Below are 26,315 nucleotides of genomic sequence, written 5' to 3' on the forward strand. Positions count from 1 at the left end.
CCTCATTAGTTTAATACCAATCGCTTATCGCTCAACGATAAAATATAAACTCAACTTAACATAGCTCACCGGCAGCTGGTACTGGACTTTATCGCAGTCGTAATATTGTCGCAGCAAGAATCACAGCAAAATCAAGACTGTATAGAATCAGAATCAGAATGTTTTATTAACAATTACCGAACATACAGTATGGTTAATACACAATACAACTATAATTACATATGAAACTACATAAACTACTAAAAATAAGAAACAAAGTTTAAAATATATGATATCATAATCATTAGCACACATATCTAATTTATATGATGTAAAACTTGTACAAAAATTAACCAGTAATATTTAACCCAGCGCTAGAATGTCACTAGACTGCTGCCCTCAGTCGTCACTACGAAGCATACACAGTACATGCGAAGTGAAGACGGCTGATTGGAATTAGTCTAGAATGTCACTATAATACTGTCACGTCTCAGCCGACCAGTAAAAAATTGTATGGTGAAAGATTTAGATCAAGTCTAATTCAGCGCTATACAAAGACTCAGACTGTTCCACTGACCTGTGTCTTCACTCATCAGTGACTATCGCCCTCACAACCAAATATTTACAAGGCATCAATTATTGAAAGCGGAGTTTACTTGCTTCATTTATAAATATACTAACCGATTTCACAATATCATAATCTGTCGTACCAATTATCATTATAAATAAATCCTGCTCGGATAAAGTTGTGAAATCAAAGGTTTCAGATAGATCAGAAAACAATTTCAAACGATATTGTTTAACAAGATTACAACGCATAATAAAATGAAATTCATCATCTATTTCATTCAAATTACAAACTTGACAAAGTCTATAAAAAACTACGATAAAAATGGGTCACCACATGAGGGCGACAAATAATTGATTGGATGACGCTGGACGACAGAAACTTCCAACAATTAGCACTCCTTTCTTCGCAAAATCGAACTAATTTGGTGAGTTTATTACTGCAGATCTTTCTTACGGCGTAATGAAGTGCTAGTTTTACATTTTGAATGTTCTTCATCAATCATCAGGTGTGAATTAAGCCTAATTTTTACAATATCAATGCACATCATGATATTTTAATGTGTAAATTGTTGAATTCGGAAACTTGGCACTGCACTGCTCTGCCAGTTCTCAATCCGTTCTCAATATGGTGATCAAAGTATTCTAGCCAGAATACTTTGATTTAGAGGTTAATAACTGCACATCGGTTATTTGGAGGGCATTTTGATACTAACGCGTATCATTGTGTGTTCCAGGAGTCATTATGAGTTCATACATGTATACGAATATAATACGATATGGCCAAATAAAAAAATAAACATGTTTCACGTCCCCTCCGCTTCCTTTTTGAGGTTTCATCAAATATTTTTTATTTTTGAAATTCAGTTATAACTTTTCATTAATTATGTCTAGGAAGTAGAGATGCTTTCTATAGCCTTGCTAATATAAGAAACACTTTTGGAAGGTTTTGAGATAATTAGAGGGGGTCTACCTCTCAGAACAACAAATAAAAAGAGTCCTCCTCCTTTTTCCTGGCATAATTGTGTTTGCTAAAAACAGCTCTAATTATGGGTATTTACACCGATTTTGAGATTAAAAAATAAAAAGCCCCCTCCTCCTTTTTTTCAACAATCCGGACGTGAAACATGTTTTTTATTTTACTTGGCCTAACGACGTTTCTGATTTGCATTTGGACCCTTTTTTTTTGCTGGTCATAAATTCCGTTTATGACCAGTACGCAGGGCATAAACAAGCTGCGTCGGAACCCAATTAACTCGATCCACGATTTGCTAGTGTTGCGTACACACGCATGTCACTGCGCCCATCTCACGCGGAGCGCAAAAGATGAACGTGTTGACACCCGGCCGTTGACCTCTAGCCGAGCTGCTTCCTGCAATTAGGCCAACTCATTTTCTCCCAATTTTTGAAGGAAAACGGTATGGAAATGTTATTTAAACTTGTAAACCCTCACGCGGGGCGCACAAGCGTACGCGTTGACACCCGGCCGTTGACCTCTAGCCGAGCTGCTTCCTGCAATTAGGCCTACTCATTTTCTCCCAATTTTTGAAGGAAAACGGTATGGAAATGTTATTGAAACTTGTAAACCCTTATTATTTTCATTTGTATTGGATTGCTAACAATGTTCAGAATGTTGGGTATGTATGAACAGGGTTCATTCATAGGATTTCGGGCATGATCGTTGATTTATGCCCTCGGCTCATGCCTCAGGCATAAACAACGATCATGCCCTCAGTCCTATGAATGAACCCCTTTTATTAATAACCGCGCAAAAAGTTTTTTGTAAAAAAAACCCACAAAATTCATGGATTTGGAGAGTCCCTTGACCTAAAGTGAAGTACGGTACCGTACTGCAATCATTTGTGGTTGATTAAAAAAAATTTGGGGAAAAATTACCCAAAATTACACAAGTTTGTACATGATTTGTAACTTTGTTTTGTTCACATCAAAATCTATAATAACTACACAAGTTAGAAATCTACCCCATTTGGAATTTTGTGTGTTTTGGCAGGAAATTGAAGATTTTTGCATTTTGTGAAAATCGTGGTGCGTTTTTGGCCTCCAAAATCGTGTAATCCGAACAGCCCTATATTTAGCCATGGCTCAGGCCTAGCTTTGGGCACTTATATTTTGGGCAATTATATTGACACCAATCAAATAACAGTAACTTCCGGCAGTAGTGCTGTTGAAAATACTGCCACGCAGGCCCGTACGCAGGATTTTTTTTGGGGGTGCTGATTTTGAAAAAGTGGGACTTTTTTTCCAAGGGGGGGGGGCGATTTTGTGAAAAGTGGACTTTCTTCCCAAAATTTGGACCGATTTGTTTTGCTCGCTACGCTCGCAATTTGTAATTTTTTGGACATTTTTATACTTTTGCCAATTTGGGGGGGTTGCGACCGCACCCCCCTGCATACGGGCCTGCTGCCACGTGATAGCTGGCAGTTGATGGTAAAATCCAGATGTCATTTCTGTAATATTCTGCCTGGTGCCTGCCTTGAAACGAAATACAAAAATTCCATCCACTGACATCGGCCAGATCATTTCTGTAATATTCTGCCTGCCTTGAAACAAAATACAAAAATTCCATCCACTGACATCGAATGACTAAAGCATTAAAACTGTTATTTCTTGTAAAAACTATATACATGTATTCTGGTGTGCTGTTTACAAGCTATAAAACAAATAAGAATTTTCATCAGAACTGAATTGAACAAGATTCAATATTGTGTTTCACTTTCACATTAAAAAATTGTGTTTTTAATTTATTCCAAATTACAAGCATAATAGTTTTGAGTGTGAAAATTGTCACATAATAATTCAGTGTTACATTGTACTTGAACTGCATGCAAAATTTTAATTGATGCACTCTATTTTCCCTTTCAGAGTTCATATTGCTATGGCTGATAGTGGACCAAAGTCAGAAAAACGTGAGAAAAAAGAAAAGTCCAAGGAGTCCAAAGAAAGGTCAAAGGAGGCTAAAGAGAGGTCCAAGGAAGCCAAAGAAAGGTCCAAGGAGGCCAAAGAGAGAGCCAAAGAGGCCAAGGAAAAGAAAGATAGTGAGAAAGATAAATGGCGTGTGAAGACACTTGAGGAAATTATGGAAGAAAAACGTAGACGCAAAGAACAACAGAGAGGAACAGGTACAGATATGATTATTTAAAAAATGGAAAGTTTTTGTAAGACCATTAATAAACTTTCAAATGGCATACTGTTAACCTAATTAATTAGGTCCCGGTCGCAATCACTTTTTTTTAAATTTCTACTTTTTGCACGATTGTAATACCCAATGGAGTACGGTACTTAAATGCCCTGTGAAAGACTAAGCCTGAAGTGCTTAATTACCAGGTACTGTAAAATTGTAAGAGTCTTGATCAAAATCGGAGATCCCCGGCAGGGTCTTAGCTAGAAATTGAGGTTTGCTCGTCATTTGAATAAAATTGCCTGCCCTAAGTTGACCTTCAAAACATTTACCAGACTTCTACAGCCCATTAGGGCTTCAAAGAGTTCAAATATGTGCTGCCATGGCCTTGTTTTGCAAATCTGGTCTACTAAAAAGGTCAACAGCATTTGTCAAAGGCATTAATTTTGCCTGTCCCAGAAGCAAACCCTGTCTAAAATGACGGCCAGACGGGTGGCTAGCTAAGACACTGCCCTGCATAGAGTTCCACAGTAAAGCGGCTAAGTGGTTTTCTTTCATTTGACTGCATTATTTCAGCTTAAAATGATCAGAAAACCTCCTTGACAGTTGTTACTTATATTATGTAATAATTTTGGCAAAGAATAAGACCCTTGAAATTTGACTGAAATCATTATGGGCTTTTATTCGGAATGGAATTTTCTTGTTTTTTTATGTGTTATATTTTGCTATTGGTTTTTGCACAATCACACTCATACCTGTGCATTTAGAAAATAAAATTAGAAAATAAGAAGCGGGTTCAATGAATTGAAAAATTAATTTAGCACAAATTTATAATTTACAATTGAAACCATAAACCAGAAGGAGTCTGTGCCTGTTGTGCTTTTGGCTTGTTTGTTTATTTCTTTTTTTTATAACCAGAAGATAGGAAGATATATATTTTTATTCTTTTAAGTTCAGTCACATTCAGAAATACACTTTTCAGGAACAGTCCAGATTTCATAAAATTTGAAAGCCTACAAAAATATATAGTAAAGAATCAGTTTTAGGATTTTTAAAGGCATAAGGATTTTTGACAACAGTAAGTGGCATTTCTATACAACTTTATAAAAGACAAGCATTCTATAGGCATTATTGCCCTTTGGTACTCCCATAACGATATTACACCTCAACTTCTCAAAGATCTTTTTACTTTGCTGCGCCAAAGATATGGAACAAACTTCCAGCAGTTCTTCCTTCTGCAACATCTCATATTTAAGAAGAATTTGAAAACATATCTGTTCCCATATTGACTTGTCTTTGCTATCGTTCTTTGCTCTGTAGTGTATTACTTTTTTAAATGTTTCAACACACCCAATGTGGTCTTCATGAAATGGCGGGTTACAAAAGCCTTGTTGTATGTATTTGTGTATGTAATTTCATAAGTATGCAGATTGTATCAATAATTTTGTTCCCTCAAACCTGTCATTTTGTTTCCACTGAAGGTGAGAGCGGTATGAGACTTGAAGAAGGAGAGCTTCATGAGAAGTCCAAGTCAAGGTCACCACTACTAGATCATGATGAAGATGAATCAGAGGAAGAAAAGTAAGTGCTTCGCTATCGGACTACAAATATGTGATGTGATCAAGCAAAATGAGTCTTGATGGTGATTAAAATCAAAATTCAGTTTTTAATTTCATTAAATGGGCCATTCTCAGAGCTTTATTTTGCTCAAAACTTCATCATAATTAGACTTATGGTTTCAGAGATACGGCCATTTTAGTGTTGCTCAGAACAATAAAATAGAAAGGAAGTTGAATACTATTTTTTGGTATATCTCAAAATCAATATTCCCGACATCCGACTCATTTTGCTTGATACCATCACATATGATGTGAACAACACAAAATTGAAAGTCGGTCGTTAATTTCATTTGCCATTTTCTGAGTTTCATTTATTATTGCTCAAAACATTGAAATACAGAGGAAGTTGACTGATGTATTTGCCTATACAAAATGACTCATTTAGCATCACATTAAATAATGTGAATTTGTAGTTTATGTTGTGAGTAATTTGTCATGGGAATGAAGGGGAGGGAGTTCAAAGCTTGTCTCCACATTGAGAATGTAAGCATTTGCAGGGGGGTGGTGAAAGGCAATTTGTTTTTCCTTTCTTTTTGTTTTAAATCTTCCAACCAATGGTGTAGCTCTTTTGTTCCTCCCAGGATAATATGAACAGATATTTTATCTCATACGGCATAACAAATTGTTTGTTTACCATAAATATGTCTGACCAGTTGACACCAGTAGACCTCACTCACCCCCCCCCCCTCAATTTCACATGGGTAAATACATATGTCAATGTCATTCATAAGATTATTTTACAAGCACAAGAAAAATTAAATTTAGTTAATTTGTTCAGGTGTTTTTTTCAATTCTTAAATTTGCATATTTTGTGTGTAATTATGTGAAAAACACCAAGAGACATACCCACCCCAACAGACCCACCCCCAATCCACCCAAGTGACCAGTTACAGACTTACTGTAAAGAAACTACAGACCTTCCTTATACACCTTCCTTATAGCCCTCTTTCATATGAATCTTCATTGATCTTCAAAGGAAGACATATTTTGATGATTATTGAAACCTTACTTTCATGCTCTGAAGCACTTAAAGGATGCTAAGTTGCATAAAACACCCAAATACACTGGATCTGTCAGTGTTACTACCCTGCATCTGCCCCAATTATATAGTACATGAGTTTGAATATTATGCAGAAACACATATTATTCTCTTCTCTGGCCAATGCTTGGTCCCATCATGTCAGAATAAGGACTGTATAAGGTCAGGATTGCTGATACTAATTGGTGAATTGTAATTTGCAGAGTGGAGGAAGAATTTGATGCCCTACAGATCCAGCCCCCTCAAGCTACAGCTAAAAAGGACAGTAAATCCCACAGAAAAGAGGAGAAGAGAAAGCATGGTCACCGTAGCAACAGAGACAAAGAGAAACATCATAAGCGTAAGTGAAATATCCATTTCAATTAAGATTTATTCAGATTTTTACATTGAAAGTCTTGTTCATTGAGCACCATTTTCATTCCATGTAGTGCCCTTGTAGTTAGCCATTTTGATTAACAAATGTCTTATTTTTTCAAGGTTAATACTTATTACTTTTACCCAGTCAATTTGGTCTAATTACCAGTGTTCTTGGTTTTGATGTAAATTAATTCTGATCTATTATCTGTGTCTCTTCTACAGGGAAAAGATCACATTCCAAAGAAAAGCGTGAACACAGTCGATCCAGACCTGAGCACAGTAAAGAGAGAAGGGAAAGGCGAGATGAGAGACTTGAAGAACCACAAGCACATCCCATTGCTCACGATAGGGTGCCACAGAGGGAGGCTGTACAGCCAAGGGAACAGCAAAGAAGGGACCAGGATAGACATTGGAGAGAACAGGAACAAAGGGAGCACTCAAGGAAAGAAAGGTATTGGAGTAACTTAAGAATAGTAGACACCAGCCTGGTGGACATTATCCTGAACCATAGTCCTAAACCTAACCTCTTAAAATCATAACCATAATCCATGGGTACGTACGACGCAAATCAGCCAAAGTTTGTATGAAACGAGTGCCTTATGTGCAAGAACAAGTATGTGGTACCCAACACTGAGCAGTTTGTGTCTATTATGGATAATACTGTTACGAGGTCTGTAACATATTTACACTACGTTGTAGCTCGGATGTGACAATTGATTAAGTAAATGAGTTATTTTATTGTTACTTGCTATATTAATTTTATTTCACAACAGCATGAAAATGGGAGGATATTACTTGGTTTCATTTGTATGTATTGTTGTCATGCTTATAGGGACAGACTGGAAAGAATTGAAAGAGAGCGTGAAAGAGATCACACTAAACGAAGCGAGAGAAGACCAATGGAACAGTACAGAGTAGAAAAGATTTCCTCCGGAAAAGACAGAGGAAGAAGGCGAGAGCGACCAGGAGAGATGAAGAACGGAGAAGAAGAGAGGGTGAGTGATTTAGAGAATAAAGATAGGATTTTGTCTTTTTGCCTATCAATATCGTGTCATAATGGATGGGCTGGCCAATATACTACGATAAAAATATTGGCCACCCCATCCATTATGACACGATATTGATAAGCAAAATACAAAATCCTATCGTTTTATTCTCATTTTTAATGTAATTTTTGCGAGAAAAACTGCCTTTTTTAAGAAAAAAATAAAGTTACTTTTGTGAGGATATCCCCATTGTTTTAAATGAACGAAACCATCACGAACATCTAAGCCGCTGAATCGCGTTCTTAGTTCTCGCACGTGTATTACGCGAACGCATTATCGCGCGATCATTGAGGAGCAACAAGCGTGCCGCCGTTGCGTGGCGGCCCGCGCCCTGACTAATATCACTATCAACTATTGTGGGATATTATACACCAGAAAACCAATCAAATTACGTGAATTCTTTACAAGACGCACCCATTGAATAAGAATGCCTTGGCAGCAGCAGTTTTTTTTTTTTTCTTAACGATATCAGATTGATTTGAAATGTGACCATGCATAGCCACTCAAGACAGTATGGTGGTTATGATCTCCAGGGTTCTAGGTTATGTTTGTATCCGTTAAAAAAGTAAAATAAAAGTGGAAAGATTTTTTGGGGTCTGGCAGTCAAAATGTCAATCGTTTGTAAATCACAGTTCACATTTTATTTATTTATTATAAAAATGTCAAAGATCCTTGAATTGAATTTTGCACAAAAGTGTAGGTATAACACAATCAAAGTTTCTAGAACCTCAGTAAAATGTAGTATGGTTTTGATCCTTTATTGTCCGCAGAAGTACGCCATGAATCCATGGAGTATCCACGACAGGAGAAACGATGGGTAGAGAGAGAACGTAGCCCAACAAAAGAACGCCCTCAGCCACGCCCTCTCATGGAAATCAAGGTAGATCGACCTAAGACCAGGAGTCCAACTGGCAAACGTGATTATCCATCTAAGACCAGGAGTCCTTCTGGAAAACGTGATTATGATGGTAAGAATGTCTTCATTAATGTTAAACCATTGAGCATGCACATTTGATTAAAAAAATTAACATATTTAGGGTGTGACCATTCGAAAGTTGAAAAAGAAGTACAGAGTGAAACTCAAAATTATGTGTGAGAAGGCCATGATAATAATTGATAATAATGGAATAATTTTCAATTACAATAAATCTGCATTAATATCATTCATAAGCTATAATTATTGACATTTGCAAGCAAGTTGTTTTCATTTATATAATATTATAACAATGCAGGAAATTCTGGGTCATTATTATGCTCGCAGTTGGGCAACAAAAATGTTCTATGCTTGTCCTCTACTGACTGGCCCTTATTTTTAAAATCGGGAAAAAAACACTTTTACTGTTAAAAAAATACCGACCCTAAGTTTGCAAATTCCAGAAAAAGGTTGCTTTTCATGCAGAATTTTCACGTCCTGAATCAACAGTTTCTCCACATTTCCTAACTACTTTAAAACAAGAGGCCAGAGTTCTATTGCAGAGATACACTAAGTAAAACCATAAATTTAAGACCAATCCACGTCAAGCAATAAAGATGTTGTTTATATTTAATATTTTGCATGTATATAGTTCACTGAATAGCATTGTTACTTACACATAACTGTTTGGAGACAATTTATCATTTGTTTGTTAACTGCAAACTTTACACTCCACTTTGACTTGATCTGATCCCTGTTGATTACCTGGGTACCTGTCCATAAATTATAGGGTACCTCGGGCATAAAATTACCTGAAAATCACAGACTTTACGTTTGATATTTTTTATTGGTATATAAGGTTGAAAAAAGTGAACTAATAATTAATTTTGACATAATATATCCAAAATATATGTTATATTGCCTTTCGGTTCTGATAATATCAGTGATATTGAGGGTCAAGCATATCGCATATTCCATATGGATCTAAAACAAAGAGCTGACCTGTTCAGATTGAATCCCCTTGTTATAGACTTTTGGGTTTATAATCTGTTATACGATTTATATGGGCCAATATTTATTTACCAGTATGCAAGTGTTTCCAAAACTATGTACCATGCAAAACAATTTTTTGTCAATAAGGGGGAAAACTGTTAGAAACAATTTGGGTATGTTCACTAGCTTGAAACATATAATGCCAATTAAACAGCATTTTATTTATATTATACAAACAATTCCTTTCATGATTCAAGGTGGCTATCAACACTTAAGAATTACATGATTGGGACAAATTTGACAATGTCTATGGAACTAAAATGATTGATAAAATGATTAATGAGTTTAACTTCAACACTACACTTTTTCGCTCACCTGGAACGTTTTCACTAGATTTACTTAGCGTCTTCAGCAGTCTAGAATCAAGGTAGTCCTTTCTGATGATGACGCCATATGATTGATGTCATAGTATTTTCTGATGTTTTGGATCATGACAAAGGATTGGACTTAGATCCTATTTTGGATAACCTACTGATGCTCAAGAAGGGTTGTGCAACATCAACTATGATGCCATCCCATCCCATCAATTATATGACATTAGAAAGGACAATCGAGATTGTAGACAAGATAATATCACAGCGTCACCATCTGCTGAAGATGCTAGTTGATCTAGCGAAAACGTCCAGGTAAGCGAAAAATAGTGAAGTGTTGTAGTTAAATTCTTCTGCTTAAGTTATTTTGCACTTAACATCCCTCCCCCACTGAAAAGGGTGTAATTAAGCTGCATTCTGGTAAATAGGTATACAGTACAGGGTATCTCTGAAAGAACTGTACCATCAAAAAAAGTGCTTTAATGCACCAATGAAACAGAACAGAAGAGTGTATGTTATTGAGTAATAAAGCAACTACCACATATTTGTTGAATTTCAAAATTCAAACATTTTCGACTTCTTGAATTTGACAATCGGACCTCATTATCAATCCATTCCATGAGTCAAAAAGAATGAACATTCATGCCTAATATCCAGTGCATGATACTTGGTACAGACCATTGACTGTTGGATTGAATATCTGGAAAGGATACAAAATGAACTACCATTGTAAAAGTTTTATATTTCAAGAACAAAGCAGTAAATTTTCAAAAAAGCTGTCTTATTATACAATTGCATACATTATTTAATTCTGTTTGGTTCAGCCTTACAATCTTAAAAAGTTACAATTTCGGACGGTACAGTTCTTTCAGAGACACCTTGTAGGCTAAGCTTAGTAGGATTATTCTAAAATAATACTTAGTATCCCCTTTAATTTGGGTTGTTGCTCTGCAGGAGCACTAGAGAGAGAGAGCCGCTTGCCCTGCCTCCTGTGCCACTGATGGAGCTCAAAGTGGAGAGACCTGCGGGTAGTAGCAAGAAACGCAGCCCTGTACCCATCAAACAATCCAAAGACGGTATGCCCAAATAAACATTACATTCCTCCCTTCACCCTACTGGCAATTTTTTTTAATACACAGATTTAGGGTTTCACTACTGCAAGTCAATTTGTACTGAAATTCCTTCCCACAATGCAACCTCAAAACCATGTCTATTATTATGCAATACGCCTATTGCATTGTGGAAAGAAATTTCTGCACAAAATGACTTTCGGTAGAGAAACCCTAAATCCGCATATTGATTTAGTCATATTATTGACATATTTTTTTATTTTATTTTATTTTAAGCTCCCTTATTAGGAGATGAATTTGGAATTGTTATAATTTTGTTGATTTTCAATTCATGATCTGTAGGTGCTGTTCAACTAGCAGACGATTAATATTTTCTTGTTTTTATTTGTCTGAAAGCAGAAAAAGTGGCAGGTATTCTTGGCAAAGTTGAACATGTTTGGGTCATTAATTGAATGCAAACATTCACACTGTAATTTAGCATTTTTTTAACTTTTGATCTCAACACAAGATAAGACATGCCTCAAATTTCTGGTCACAACTTTGACCTTCATCTGGAATTGGAAACCCAAGTTCAGGATCAGTAACCTTTTGGATATTTTACCCAAACACTCAGTAACTGGTATCGGACCCAAGTGTTGGGGCCATGAAAGGTCAATGATCCTGAACTTGGGTTGCCAGTCTCCCATGAAGGTTTAAGTTGTGACCGTAAATTTGAGAAGCATCTATTTTGTGTTGAGATCAAAAGTTTAAAATTCTAAATTATGATGTCTACCAACAGGAAAGAACTTTGATGCTAGTATTAACACACTGCTCTGATTTCAAGAAGCAGCAGGTGCCGATTATGTACATGTGCATAAAACAAGAGATTGTGAGGAACAAATTCAACCATTTTTTAACTTGAATGTGTTCAATATAAGATTCTTAAACCAAAATCTTAAACAGCTCACTGAACATCACTTTTATTAAACTTTTAACAATTATCATAATGAATTTTTTCAACAATAATGAAACATCTAAAACAGCCCTATGTCTACTTTTATTGTTGTTAGATTAAAATGTCTATGTAGGTACAGTAAATTATAGTTTGGGTTATTTTTATATTCATCAGGGATGTCACTATCCAGCATAACATGCTCAATCTGAAGCTATTGACGGACGTGTTGATACTATGCTTTATTCCGTCCAGTACGCATATTGTTATAGAGGGCCATACTACAGGCTTTATGCATTGTAATGAACAAAAAGTAGCCTGGGTTTGGAACAGTAACCTCGGATTGTGCACTGTCTATTATCCAGGTTGGCACCCGTCGGCAATGGTCGGTATCAACCAGCACTTAGCCCTTATTGAAGCCTTCCTGACAGGCACTAAATTTGACTGAATATTTTTCTACGGTTAGAAAAAAAAAGTACCACTAATATCACCTTAATTTGTGACATCCCTGATAAGTCATTAAAGTAGAAAAAGCATTTAATTTAAAAAAATGAAATCATTGTAGTTTTTAGTACTTATCGACTCAGAAAAAATAATGCACATTTTTATTACCCCCGTTCAATTCTGTTAGATATAAAAAATGAAGAAAAAGAAAAACGCAGAGAGGAGAAACGGGAACGGAAGGCCCGTAAAGAAGAAGCTGTTGAAGAACATCCCAAAGAGGAAGAAGAACATGTGGTAGAAGTAGAGCACGAGAGCAGCGACTCGGATGATTCTTCAAGCGAAGAATCAGATGACTCTGGAGAGTCTGGTGATGACTCCGAAGCCAAGTCAGGATCAGAAGCATCATCGGATGACTCCGATTCCGACGACGACTCAGACGAGGATAGCGATGAGGAGGAAGATGAGGAGGAGGAGGAAGAACACGCTCAGGAGGTAGAAGAGAAAAAGGAAGAAGGAGAAAGGGCAACAAGTGAGGAAGAATCTGGTTCAGAAGGATCAGACTCTGACTCCGATTCAGACTCTGACTCAGACTCTGGTAAGTGAAACTGATTTCCCCTTATACAGACCCACACCCTATACTTGAACTGTGGCCCAGTTAATCTCCCCTTATACATACCCACACCCTATACTTGAACTGTGGCCCAGTACATGAAAGCCAGAAAACATACTGTAATAAGCCAAATCAGCATTGGAAGTTTGCAATGCATTGTGGGACAGTGGGCCATTCTATATCAATCCACAACGCCATTCTATATCAATCCACAATTTCAAGCTGATCCAAGTATAGACCCGTTATTGGCAGCCCTGAGGCCAAATCATTTCAATCAACATGCTATTTGCTTCTTTTCCTCTATAGACAAAGAGAGTGGGTCAGGAAGTGAGAATGAGAAGAGTGACAAGGAGGAGGAAACTAAAGTGAAGATGGAAGTAAGGAAGGAGAAAGGTGTCAAAACAAAAGTAGAAAACACTGAGAAAAAGAAGAAATCCCCAGAGCCACCAATCCACCGTAAGTGCTTATACTTTAAATACAGTTAATATTAGGGATGTAGGAAGACAGCAGTTGTATTTAGATTGCCAGCAATGTATTATGCTGGTACCCAAATATACACCTGGGTAGAGAGACATAGAGGTTAATGCCATATCTAAGGGCACAGCATGATAGCACCACTACCAGGTTTTGAACCAGCCAGCAACCCTCCAATCATGAGTTGGATCTGGTACCACTAGATCACCATGCCTAATGTTATTATTAGAAATACTCTATTAGATGTAGATGTTGTTATTTATTTCAGACAAATTCAGCAGATATATCACAACATTTATCTTGCCTTCTGCCATTTGTCTTCTTTACAGGCCCACAGAGATCCAAATTTGAGCATGATTCATCTCCCAGCGCCATGAAGACAATGCTACCCACTCCAGTGATGAAGAATACCTACCAGAGTCTCCTCCACGCTCACCAGTTGAATTTAAAGAAGAACTGCCACCATATCTTCCAGCAGTGTCTGGGTGTAGAAATGTGGAAGAGTTTGTTTGCCTAAATAAAATAGAAGAAGGTACTTACGGAGTTGTGTACAGGGCAAAAGAGAAGAGAAATGGTAAGATTTGATTAGGCCAACCAAAGTCAGTTTCTTGTTTCCTACCCTCACCAACTTTCTTTTTTTGCTTAAACTCATTATTTTAACAGCAAATTTATTTTTGTCAAATTCTCTAAGGAATATATCAATTATTAACAACTCAAAATGTGAGGCCTATTATTCTGCACGTCCATTTATCGCCTATACTTAACAACCACTTTTATCTAGTTCGCCCTCAATTTAACATTTACTGATTTTACATAAGCTGTACAAAGTACCTATCAATTTATCCCCAAGATTTACCAGAACTTATTTTTATGAATGAACTCGTAGTGCCATGAGTGCGTAGTAACTGTAAAATATATGAATGTATGAAACATGCCCATTAGGTGAAGGCATTCATCATGGGCGTAAATCCCGGGGGGATGGTGGGATTTAGGGAAGGGGGATAAATCCCCCCAATATTTTGATAGGGGGTGGTCCATACATTCATCCCCCCAATGCTGATGCCTGTATGTGGGTTTCTAACCAAATTAACCTCATATCTGGCCATTTTAGCCTAAAAAGTGCCAATTTTTACACGCTTCAGTTTTATTTATTCCATTTTTGCACCATTATTTCATCAGTTAAGATTCAATATGCAAAAATGTTTCGCGTGCTTTGCAAGTATTTGTACCATAAACTTATTCTGTCCCCATAAGGTGCTGCATTCACTATACTTCAAGAATTTTTTCCCAACCCCATCCCCCATGTCAAAAAGAAATCGACAGCGCAAAATTTTCGCAATTTGAAAAGAACCACTGTTTTTGAGGCATGTAAGTAACACAAAATTATATTACATTACTTAAAGGAGTAGGAAATATTTGCAAGCAAGCATGAAAATTTGTCAAATCCATACTGGCAATTTCATGCACACAAACATTTCATACTCAACAGTATGTTTCTTAAACACAGTAAGCTGTAAGTTACTAAAGAATGTACTATGTGTCATGCATGTTAACCCACATGAACCAATGTTAATTTTCCAAATATGTTTGTCCCAGTATACTAAACTGCTTTACTCCACTTTTAGTTACATTTAAAACTTAAGGTTTCAAAATTTCTAATCTTTTTTTTAATACAGATGAAGTTGTTGCATTGAAGAGGTTAAAGATGGAGAAGGAAAAGGAAGGCTTTCCTATCACATCACTCAGAGAAATTAACACACTCCTAAAAGCACAGCATCCAAATATAGTCACAGTCAGAGTAAGTAGTCCAATTTTGCATGGAAGAAATTTACATAAACTCTCTTGTCACTTGGAAAGATGAATGCGGTGATTTGCTTAACCAAAATAACCTCAAATTTGTTAATATGTAGATTTTTTTGCATTTTTGGAAATCATGTGTACATACAAATGTGCATATGATCTATTAAAATAGCGATCTTTAAGTCAGATTCTGACATGAAACATTCATGAAGTACACACATTTCTTCTGTCAGGCTGATGAGTTTGGAACTTACAGTCTGTGGGACAGTTAAGGCAAAATATTTTGCACAGTTAATGAAGACTAGGAAACAAATTTGAGAAGTACTAAAATTTGTTCGGTTAATATAAGGCGGAAAAAATAAGACTCATAACATTATGTATTGATATAGAATGGCATGCATGCAGTTGGGCGCAATGCTTACGCTTGTTGTGCGTTGCATAATGCGTGACTGGCGCACGCTTATATGAATTTACGCGAGCGTGAGTTGGGAATTTATTGCGTGCGCAGTAACAAAAGCCAAATAATTTCCGCCTTATATAAGCCGAACAAACTTTAGTGAAAGAATGTAACACTATGTGCAAGGGTTTCATTTTGTTAGTTTGCTTCTTATACCTGCCAAACGGATAGAAAAATCAAAAAATCAAGACATAGTAAAGTTCTGTTACGACGCTTGACATGTGTTATCAGAACATTGTTATTAATCACTGTGTGTTGTTCTGTGTTGCATAACACAATGGCTAGTACTTGAAGATCTTTTCAAAGAACTTCTGTTGTTCTTTTGAGAGCTTAGTTGTACCATGGCTGGTTGAATGTGGCAGATGTGAGAGATTATGATATGAATTAGTATAGAAATGAAAACAATTTTTTTTACCTTTGGTCTTGTTGCAGGAAATTGTAGTAGGCAGTAACATGGACAAGATATACATAGTAATGGACTATGTGGAACATGACTTGAAGAGTCTCATGGAGACCATGAAGCAACCATTTACTATAGGTAAATACTGTGGGATTCAAATGTCAACATTTTTAGTTTGGCCTCATTTTTCATCTGTCATAATTTGCAGGTAAAACAGGTGTAATCAGGAAAAGCAGTTCACAGTCACACCTTTTGTTAAGTGTGATCTGCTGTTGCCTAATTAGCCCTATGTACATGACTATGGTCAAAGAAAATAATGTCCAGGTCCATAGTGACACACATCTTGTGAGCAAATTTTGTCATTATGATTGCCTGAGACAGATATTTACTCTCTTTTTTTTCAAGGTTAAAGGTTATTTGTATTTGGTAAACTGTAATTCAATTCAAATTCATTTCAATATCATAACATCAAATTAGAAACCTGTCAAACTACACAAATAAATAACAAATGATATCAGAGGTGTCATCAGCAATCAATATTCTGAAAGATACTTTCCTTCAATGTTATTCCTGACCAGGTGAAGTGAAATGTCTAATGCAGCAACTCTTACGAGGTGTACATCATCTCCATGACAACTGGATCCTGCATCGTGATCTCAAAACATCCAACCTGTTACTGAGCCATAGAGGAGTCCTTAAGATTGGTGATTTTGGCGTTGGCTAGGGAGTATGGTTCCCCTCTCAAGATGTACACACCCATTGTAGTAACTCTGTGGTACAGGGCACCAGAACTCTTATTAGGTGCTAAGGTGAGTAAACATCCAACCTGTTACTGAGCCATAGAGGAGTCCTTAAGATTGGTGATTTTGGCTTGGCTAGGGAGTATGGTTCACCTCTCAAGATGTACACACCCATTGTAGTAACTCTGTGGTACAGGGCACCAGAACTCTTATTAGGTGCTAAGGTGAGTAAACATCCAACCTGTTACTGAGCCATAGAGGAGTCCTTAAGATTGGTGATTTTGGCTTGGCTAGGGAGTATGGTTCCCCTCTCAAGATGTACACACCCATTGTAGTAACTCTGTGGTACAGGGCACCAGAACTCTTATTAGGTGCTAAGGTGAGTAAACATCCAACCTGTTACTGAGCCATAGAGGAGTCCTTAAGATTGGTGATTTTGGTTTGGCTAGGGAGTATGGTTCCCCTCTCAAGATGTACACACCTATTGTAGTAACCCTGTGGTACAGGGCACCAGAACTCTTATTAGGTGCTAAGGTGAGTAAACATCCAACCTGTTACTGAGCCATAGAGGTGTCCTTAAGATTGCATATATGAATATTTGTTCCTCCTAGTCCAATGTCTGCACTGTGTACCTCAGATCCCCATGTGGTCAGTTTGACTAAACTAAAGGGTCTGCTCTTTTATTTATGTGGATCCAAATGATTTATATTGTTGTATTACTGATAAAAATGAGACTTCTTGGTGTGTACAGTTTCCCATTAGAGCACCATATGCTGCTATACAGTTGAAACAATCAATTCCAATTTACTCAACATGACTTGGTTCAATTTCTAAAATCCTATCAAGGACCTTTAGATTTATGATCCCAGTTTGAACCATCAACAGACATTACAATATATCAGGTCAAAATCAAATTTCTTAAATTTCATAAACTGCAGAGCATTGTTTAAATGGTAATGAAATTGACAATTCCAACTTTGATGTTTTATTTTGCAGGAATATGCTTGCCCAATAGACATGTGGTCTGTAGGTTGTATTTTTGCAGAATTCATCACTATGAAAGCATTGTTCCCTGGGAGGTCAGAGGTCGACCAACTCAACAGAATATTCAAGGTATGATAATATGGTTGTAAGGTTAGCTTGGTATAGATTTGAAATTTCAAACATCATTTATAATGTGGTGATTTGTGCAAAATTATAGCTTCTTACATGTATGTCATCTGAAGGAGAGCCCTTGGCATCATGAGTTGTGTGTCAGTGGGGGTGCTGTGTCACCAATATGTAAGAATTTTGGGTAAAATTTATATCGATGTGTTGAAAGCAAGTGAAAATAATATTATTTCATTATACTACTTTTAAGTAAATTGTGTTTTAAGAATTCATACTTTTGTAAGTGAACTAATATTTTGTAAGTAGTCTACTCTTAGATGATAATTATAATGAGCGTGATAATTAGAAAAATCAAACATTATGGATGCTACAAATCAGTTCCACGTTTTATCTTTACTGATGGTACATGTACTCTTCAACAAGTAATTGTACTTGAACTCAATATTGATATATTTGTGTGTGTAGGAATTAGGCACCCCGAGTGAGAAGATCTGGCCAGGCTACAATGAGCTACCAGCTGTGAAGAAGATGACTTTTGCAGAACATCCGTACAACAATCTCAGAAATAGATTTGGTGCAATAGTTACAGATCTAGGATTTGAACTCATGAATAAGTAAGTAGGCAGATCTTTTGCTGATGTGTAACTTTCACTCTGCATGGGTGGATCCACATAAGGAAAGAGCAGAAGGAACAATAAAAGAAATATAGAACTTGCGTAATATTTGTTTGAGTGTATTGTATACCTCGACTGCTCACGTTAGACCCAGTTTTAACCACCATTTATCAGTGGGAGCTGGTAGCCTAATGGATAGAGCGTCCGTCTAGAGATTGGAAGGTCGTGGGTTCGAATCCCATGCCGGCACATTCCCTTGCTTTTTTCTCTAGTTGGGTTCTGTGCCGATCGGGATTTGTGTTTATATGTTGTCTTGTTTAATTGTAACATTTTGGGTTGCTAAACTGTTCTTTCTTTCAAATATAAAACTATATTAAAGACAATAATTCCTGAGCTCACCCCTGATTCTTTACTTGATCACTTTTTACAACCTTTCCTGCATCTTGTGAATCTGCCACTGCTCTGCACTAATGTTAGTTCATGTTTGCCAAAGTTAGGTTTAGCAGATCTTTTTGAAAATGGCTGCCATTTTAAAGCTACTTGCTGTGTGTCGAGCATGATATATAGACCTATGTATGCAAGACTGGTTGACCTTTAGCACACACAACGGCATAATTCGAATGAGCCACGATACTGAAGTGTTTGCACATACACTTTGCATGCATCAATTCATGATTGAATTTTAAAACAGTTTGAAATACATTTTTTTTCACTTGTACAGGTTTCTCACATACAATCCCAGCAAGAGAATAACAGCAGATGAAGCCCTGAGGCATTCATACTTCCAGGAATCCCCATTACCAATAGAAGAGTCAATGTTCCCTACATGGCCTGCCAAGAGTGAAATGAGCAGATCAACCAAAGCAGTCAAGAGCCCAAAACCTCCAGAGGGCGGTCTTCAGTATGCAAATTTGGTAAGTGAAAAATATTATAATATGTGTCCCCAAATAAAGAGGCCCCTTGTTGCGCCTACTTTTTCGCCTATTTTTGAAAAGTTGATCAAATATATTTTGATATGTAAAGAAACCTTTAATTGTTAGCTTTAATAAACCAAAACAATTATTTCAATCGGCTCACAACTTTTGAAGATATGCCCTTTTAAAGACAAGTACCCGCTTTTCACTGTCCACGGATAGCAAACAGAGTGATTGGGATGGGTCATGCTGTGGAGTGGCCTGCAAGATCACCAGACCTCACACCACTCTTCATTTGTGGCAAAATCCAAGATCTTTGCAAACGTATTACTGATATATTCGCAAGTATCCGGCGCACAAGGTTGGCACCCAACGCAATTAATGCAATGAGGACTAGGACTGAAACATTTATTTGTCATGGACGCAATCAGGTAGAGGACAGAGCAGCACAGTAAACTTCAAAACTTCAAAAGAACCAAAGACTTTTCAGACTTTTCAGGGCTACCTTTTATTCTAAAAAGAGAAATGACTTATGTTGTCAATAAAAAGAAAGCAAGAAACAATAAAGTAAAAAGGCATAAAATAACCGAGAAAAACATAAGTAATTGCAAGTATAGCAAAAGAAGGCCCATCCCACATCAATTTCGCCCAAATTAATGACACTTTACAAAATCCATAACCCATAAGCCCACAGGTAAAGCCCATTCCCTAAAATAAAGTTGTTATTTTATAAAGTTATCATCGAGGAATGTTTTATATGCATGCATGGTATATGCACTTTTCAATCTTTGAAGTAGCCAAACCTCCTCCGTGGACAGTGTGAAAAACGGATACATTTCTTTAAAAGGACATATCTTCAAAAGTTATGAGCCGATTGAAATAATTGTTTCAGTTTATTAAAGCTAACGGGTAAAGGCTTCTTTGCATATCAACATTATACTTAATCAACTTTTCTGAACTGGGAGAAAAAAGGGCGCAATGAGGGACCTCTTTTTTGGGGGGGACACCCTGTACCTTTGAAAAACTGTTAAAATCTCGTACAATGTCTACTAAATAAATTGGGGACTTTCCTGGTTAGAAGTGAATTTCACTATTACTCACTTTACACTAATAATGATCTCACCTCTTCCAGGATTTATTGCAGGGGGTGCTTTTCTCCAAAAGAAAGTGGACTTTACACCCCCTAAAAATAGGCTTTTTTAAAATTTGCATTCTTGTACATTTTTAGCTAGTTTTTATTTTCCTTTTCTATTTTTTTTTGGGGGGGGGGTCTTCTTCTTTTTTCTTTCTTTTTTCTTTTTTGTGGGTTGACCACATTTCCCCTGCATATGGGCCGGCCTTTTCCCTCCAACAATGTGTTTTATAGATGATTTTATTCATGTTATTAGTTTCAACTGTAACATGTTCTTTTGGTACAATATTTCTTATCTATTTATGCTTTCTTTTTTCAAGGAGGAGGATGAAGGTTTCAAGTTAACCTTTGCATCTCATGGAACATCAGCTAAGAGTATGGGATTCAGTCTGCGCTTTTAAGAGGACAACATTATCTTTCTATTGGACTGCAAGCAAGGATCATGCTACAGCAGTAAATGCTGAACTGAATTGTAGTAAAACCTGTAACAAATAAGACATATATGGGAATCCATATTGCCAACCATTTACATTAACCTACAACAGCAGGGGTGCAAAAGATTTGATCCCCAATAGGTATAACACAGGTCACTGGCCTTCAAGGTTATTGAAAAACAATCCTTTTCAGTCATTTGCTTATTACTGAGACCCACTACATCTCCCATCTTGTACATCAGCTACCAGAATATATTTCATTACACAGAAGTGTGAAGAGAAATAGGTATAGTGTGTCTCGTCTTAAGTTGAGAGTAACGTCATGTTGGATTTGGATTCGAATCACACTTTTACCTAATCCTACTGGGCTTATACACATGAGTAGAAGGGCAATTTTTTCATACGGGGGTGACGCAACCGCGTTGTCATAAAGTTATTGTAAAAAAAATTTAAACATTCTTTGCAAAATATTTTGCAAGTTTACAAGAATGGTTTAGAATATTATTAAAACATTTTACACCCTTTATATGTGAAGTTTTCTGGCAATCTTTGGTAAGCTTGTGAGATTATTTTCAAAAAACGTTTTGTGTTTGCTGTATCTTTGGTATAAATCAAGGTTGCAAATACTATACATTGCAACATTGTACTGACACTTGATGTCTATGAGAAATTGTGGCATGTACTGGTTCTAATTATTAACTCAAGGGGATTCAACTTTTTTTTGTTTGAGGGCCACGAGGCAGCCAAACACATTTCATGCATACTGCATACATGCTTGAGGGCCAATACACCCCAATTTTTTTCCAAGTTTTTCTTCACATTTTAGAGTTGGTCAAGGGCCAAATAAATATCAGTAGGTGGTGGATTACCTGTTGAGAACCCCTAATTTAACTTATCAAGTTAAAATTGTATGAAAACCTTAAAATAGAATACCAGATTTCTATACCATTGACCAGAAGAATATTATGGGTTAGCTGTCATAAACTGGTACCTAATTCAGAGAATCATTTAAATAAGTTACAGACAGGGTCGTAGCTAGGCCAATTTCTATGCCAGGTGGCAAATTATTGCGAAGCAGAGCGCGCAAAGCGTGTGGAACTCTCGCGCTTACGGCCGGGGGTCCAGGGACCCGCTTAAGATGAAAAAATCATTTATTAAAAAACACATTTTTTATTTTTTTAAATTTTTTTGGTGCCAGGCGGCCCCGCCCGGCGTAGGTACAACCCTGGTTACAGACACAATTCAATATGTGGATCCTGGGTTTTCTATGTGAAGTCGGGTTGAGTTTCCTTCCCACACAATTTCTTCCAACAATACAATATGCTAGGTACTAACAGCGTGTCTGTTAGCACTTCTCACACACGATCAGCAGAGCGCACAGTACATGTTCAGGTGCGACGACGCAACAGGTTGTTTTAGAATACGCAATGACAGTAATTTTGGTCAAACTAACTTTCAGTAGAGAAAACCAGGATCCATATAACAACAAAATCAGGTTATATTTGAATGAATGATGCCCCATAAATAACATTCAATAATGACTTTCTAAGTCGCATTTGATTTACAAGTCTTATTCTATAAACACCTTAACCATCCAGTTGTGAAGAAGACAGTCAGTCACTACTGCCTGATGATGGTAACAGCTCATTATTGACAATTTTTTCATTCATTAGTTTCCATTGAAAGTTTTAAACCTAACTTTTAAGTAGCTTATGTTATGTACCTGTTTACAATATTGTAGGTACCTACCACCGTACCTACAGTGGAAACTCTTTAATACGAAATTTGTGGGGCCACAAAATTTAGTTTGTCTTATCAGGATTTTGTCTTATCCATCACATATTACATAGGGATTCAGTGCCAGGGACCTGAAAATCAAGCTTGTCTTATCAGGTTTTTTGTATTATCAGAGCTTGTATTAACGAGTGTCCACTGTAATATGATGGCAATATTTGTATAACTTGTTCTTGCTGCTCACCCATGTTCCAAGATGTTATTACATACACTTAGATAAGGCCCAAACAAAATGTAAAAGTCATCATGTTTGCCATATAAATTGGTACAGTACATGTTGAATATCATATCGGTGATTTAACCAGCATAGTATTTGAGAGTTCTATACCATGTATGTGTTGAATTTGTAAATATTTTTTATAAAAGAAAAAAAAAAAAAAAATTATTAAAGAAAAAAAAAGAAAATATGAAATGTTTGGTATTTGTAACATTGTTTTGCAGTAGTGTGCATTTATGAAATGTTGACATTAGCAATATGAATTGATAACATATCATTGTGATCTCGACCTATAACAGAATAGCATCCAGCCTTGCAGGCTTTGTTGCTACTGGCTTTGGCAAATTGTGTAAAACACTTCATGTTGTTATGCGTTTAACAGGGTCCTGAATATCTATTTGTCAAATTCATGTCACACATGAATTCTCTTTAATTAGTGGACAAGGGATCAGATATAGAGACTTTGAAATTTTACCCCCACATAAGCAGCCATTTTGGATTTATGCAAATTAGGCACTGTTCCACTACTTGGATTTTTGCGGACTTTTGATGTGTTATTAATAACTTTTCTGAAATGAATGGTGATTAAGTGGATTCTGTTGCAATTCGGTCGTTTCACAATACTATGCGTCTCCATCGGTAGCTGGAGAAAGACCAAAATACGCAGTGCATCATGGAAAAATGTTGACATCCAAAGCCCGCGTAATATGAATTCAACATGTCATTATGTGTTTAAATGTCAAATTATGTTACACGCAAATGTAGACTAAACAGCAGTTTACAGTAATTGTAGTAGATCCATTTTCGTTTTATTGATCACACAGAATCCTTTGTGGAGCTGTTTTCAGCATTATTATTATCACACTCGCGTATAAATCCAATGGTGGCTAGGAAGGCGATGTCGACCCTAGAGGTCATAAATTGTTCTAGCAAGAGCAACCGTTGGCGGCGCATTGTATTGTGAATTGCGAGAATTGGTGGTGGGTTAAGGTGGTACTACACCCCCTGATAAATTTTGTGACTAATTTTGCATTTTATCAAAAAATAACTACACACTGTACTGGTAACAAAGGTTATGTATATTATAGGGCAAGGAATCCAATTACTTCACTGAAATTTCAGTGATTCAAGACAAGTGGTTCATTATATATGTTAAGAAATGAGGTACATTCCAGCGTAAATTTCTTATGTTTCTTAATTTGACTAGCCTATTTGTGACTTGAACCCCCTTTTGGTTCTAGGGTCCTCAATTTTGCTCATGGTTATAAGTCAAATAATGAAATGACCCACCACCAATTGGAACATAAACTCCTCAACAAAAGTTTGGAAAGTTTTTCCAAGCATCTGTATCTCAAATTATTTGTGACATATTCATATCGTGTTGCATATCAATGGATAGCTACAATACTCCGCTTTACAATGACACCCCATTTGAAACAATAACATTTGTCACGGCTGAGTACACGCCTTGTGAATGTAGTGGGGTCTCAAACAGAATTTGCCAAATTGACCATTATTCTATGCCGCAAGCTGCAATCCCATATTTTCACAATCTGGGACCTAATGCAATCCTCCAAGATGGCACCGCTCGCCCCACAGAGCCACTGTAGCCAAAGACTACCTTCAGAACATGGGAGTAGAGCCAAAATGGCCTGCCATCAGGCCAGACCCGGGGGCCAGACCTCAACCCATCTGAACACTTGTGGGACCAGCTTGATCGTGCTGTGCGTGCCAGAGAAGCCCATATGCAACCACAATGAATGACCTGCGACAAATCCTTGTTGAAGAATGGAATGCCATCACACAGTAACGTGTAACCAGTTCGGTGAGCAGCATGAGAAAGTGCCTAACTATTGTGGCTCCCTGTGGTTTTTCCGCCTGCTATTGAGGTTAGTGGCTAGGGTTGTTTGAGCACAGAATAATTGTCAATTTGGCAAATTCTGTTTGAGACCCCACTACATTCACAAGGCGTGTACTCAGCCGTGACAAATGTTATTGTTTCAAATGGGGTGTCATTGTAAAGCGGAGTATTGTAGCTATCCATTGATATGCAACACGATATCAATATATTACAAATAATTTGAGATACAGATGCTTGGAAAAACTTTGCAAACTTTTGTTGAGGAGTTTAGATTTTGGGAGATGGATCCACAGGAAATGGATTCTGTTGCAGTTTTTCCATAATTTAACTTACAAACCATTCCCAAAATAATTAAAATCCACACAAGATGCACCTTTTTCATCATAATTTATTTATTAAAATAGTTGCTCAGTAAAATACAGAAAACAAAGCATTCAAGCTCCAAATATTGGAAATTAAAGCAATTATTCACAGAGATGATTTATACATCAGATCATTTGTAGTCCATATATTATGCAAATGATGTATACACCTAACAAGTAATTTGAAATATTAGTAAAACCATAACTTGCAACATTGAGAGACATAGTGATATTTCATAATTTTGACAGGTTTTTGTTCAAACAATTTTTGTCCTGGGGTAATTTGTTAATACACAACTTCACTGAAAAAGTATTGTTGCACTAGTTTAAAGAAATACACATCCAAAAAAGAAATACACATCCAATTTGTTTAGCAGATACATCTGTACAGGAAGAAATTAACCTATTCTGGGCAATTTTATATAGTATATAAATAAGCTCAACACAACTTTCTTTAAATGAGTCAAAATAAGACTTTAAAAATCGCAAGTGTTCAAGTGACCTGTCATACAAATATGAGTATAATAAGCATTATGCCTTGTGAGTAATCACATAACAAAATGCTAGTATCAAAAGATGAATAAAATATCCAGAGTGCATAATTAAATATTGTCACTCCCAGCGTTCGAAATAGGGCCGGTCAGCCGGCCATTGGCCTGTAACTTTTTGGCCTGGCCGGTAACTTCTGACTGGCATCTAGTTGGCTGGCCGGTAACTTTTTAAGGTCAAGCCCGGCTGGCCTGTAACTTTTGGAGGCATATTTCGAATACTGGTCACTCCTGAAATATGCCTTATCATCCATATGACCTGATGATATAGCTCATGAAATTATAAATTTGTCACCACAATACTATGCCAATATAATATTTTTCTGTTCAAAGTGCAAGGGTTTATTTAGGACAAAATGACCCAATTGTTTGACAAGAAC

General features: G+C 36.7%; 1 protein-coding gene across 1 annotated transcript; it reads left to right on the forward strand.

The window, feature by feature from the left end:
* The first annotated feature begins 851 nt into the window (after positions 1 to 851).
* LOC140160197 (uncharacterized) lies at positions 852 to 21,227 on the forward strand. The gene is given in 20 exon segments (XM_072183475.1): positions 852 to 974; positions 3,430 to 3,686; positions 5,167 to 5,266; positions 6,547 to 6,683; positions 6,923 to 7,151; positions 7,533 to 7,699; positions 8,517 to 8,714; positions 10,977 to 11,099; positions 12,656 to 13,063; positions 13,385 to 13,534; positions 13,882 to 13,925; positions 13,928 to 14,126; positions 15,229 to 15,350; positions 16,242 to 16,347; positions 16,788 to 16,872; positions 17,029 to 17,173; positions 17,946 to 18,062; positions 18,525 to 18,673; positions 19,395 to 19,587; positions 21,040 to 21,227. Coding segments are annotated over 19 exon segments (2,997 nt in total). The 5' UTR covers positions 852 to 974; positions 3,430 to 3,442; the 3' UTR covers positions 21,121 to 21,227.
* Positions 21,228 to 26,315: the final 5,088 nt, after the last annotated feature.

The sequence above is a fragment of the Amphiura filiformis genome, chromosome 9 (assembly GCF_039555335.1).
Source record: "Amphiura filiformis chromosome 9, Afil_fr2py, whole genome shotgun sequence".
Classification (NCBI taxonomy): domain Eukaryota; kingdom Metazoa; phylum Echinodermata; class Ophiuroidea; order Amphilepidida; family Amphiuridae; genus Amphiura; species Amphiura filiformis.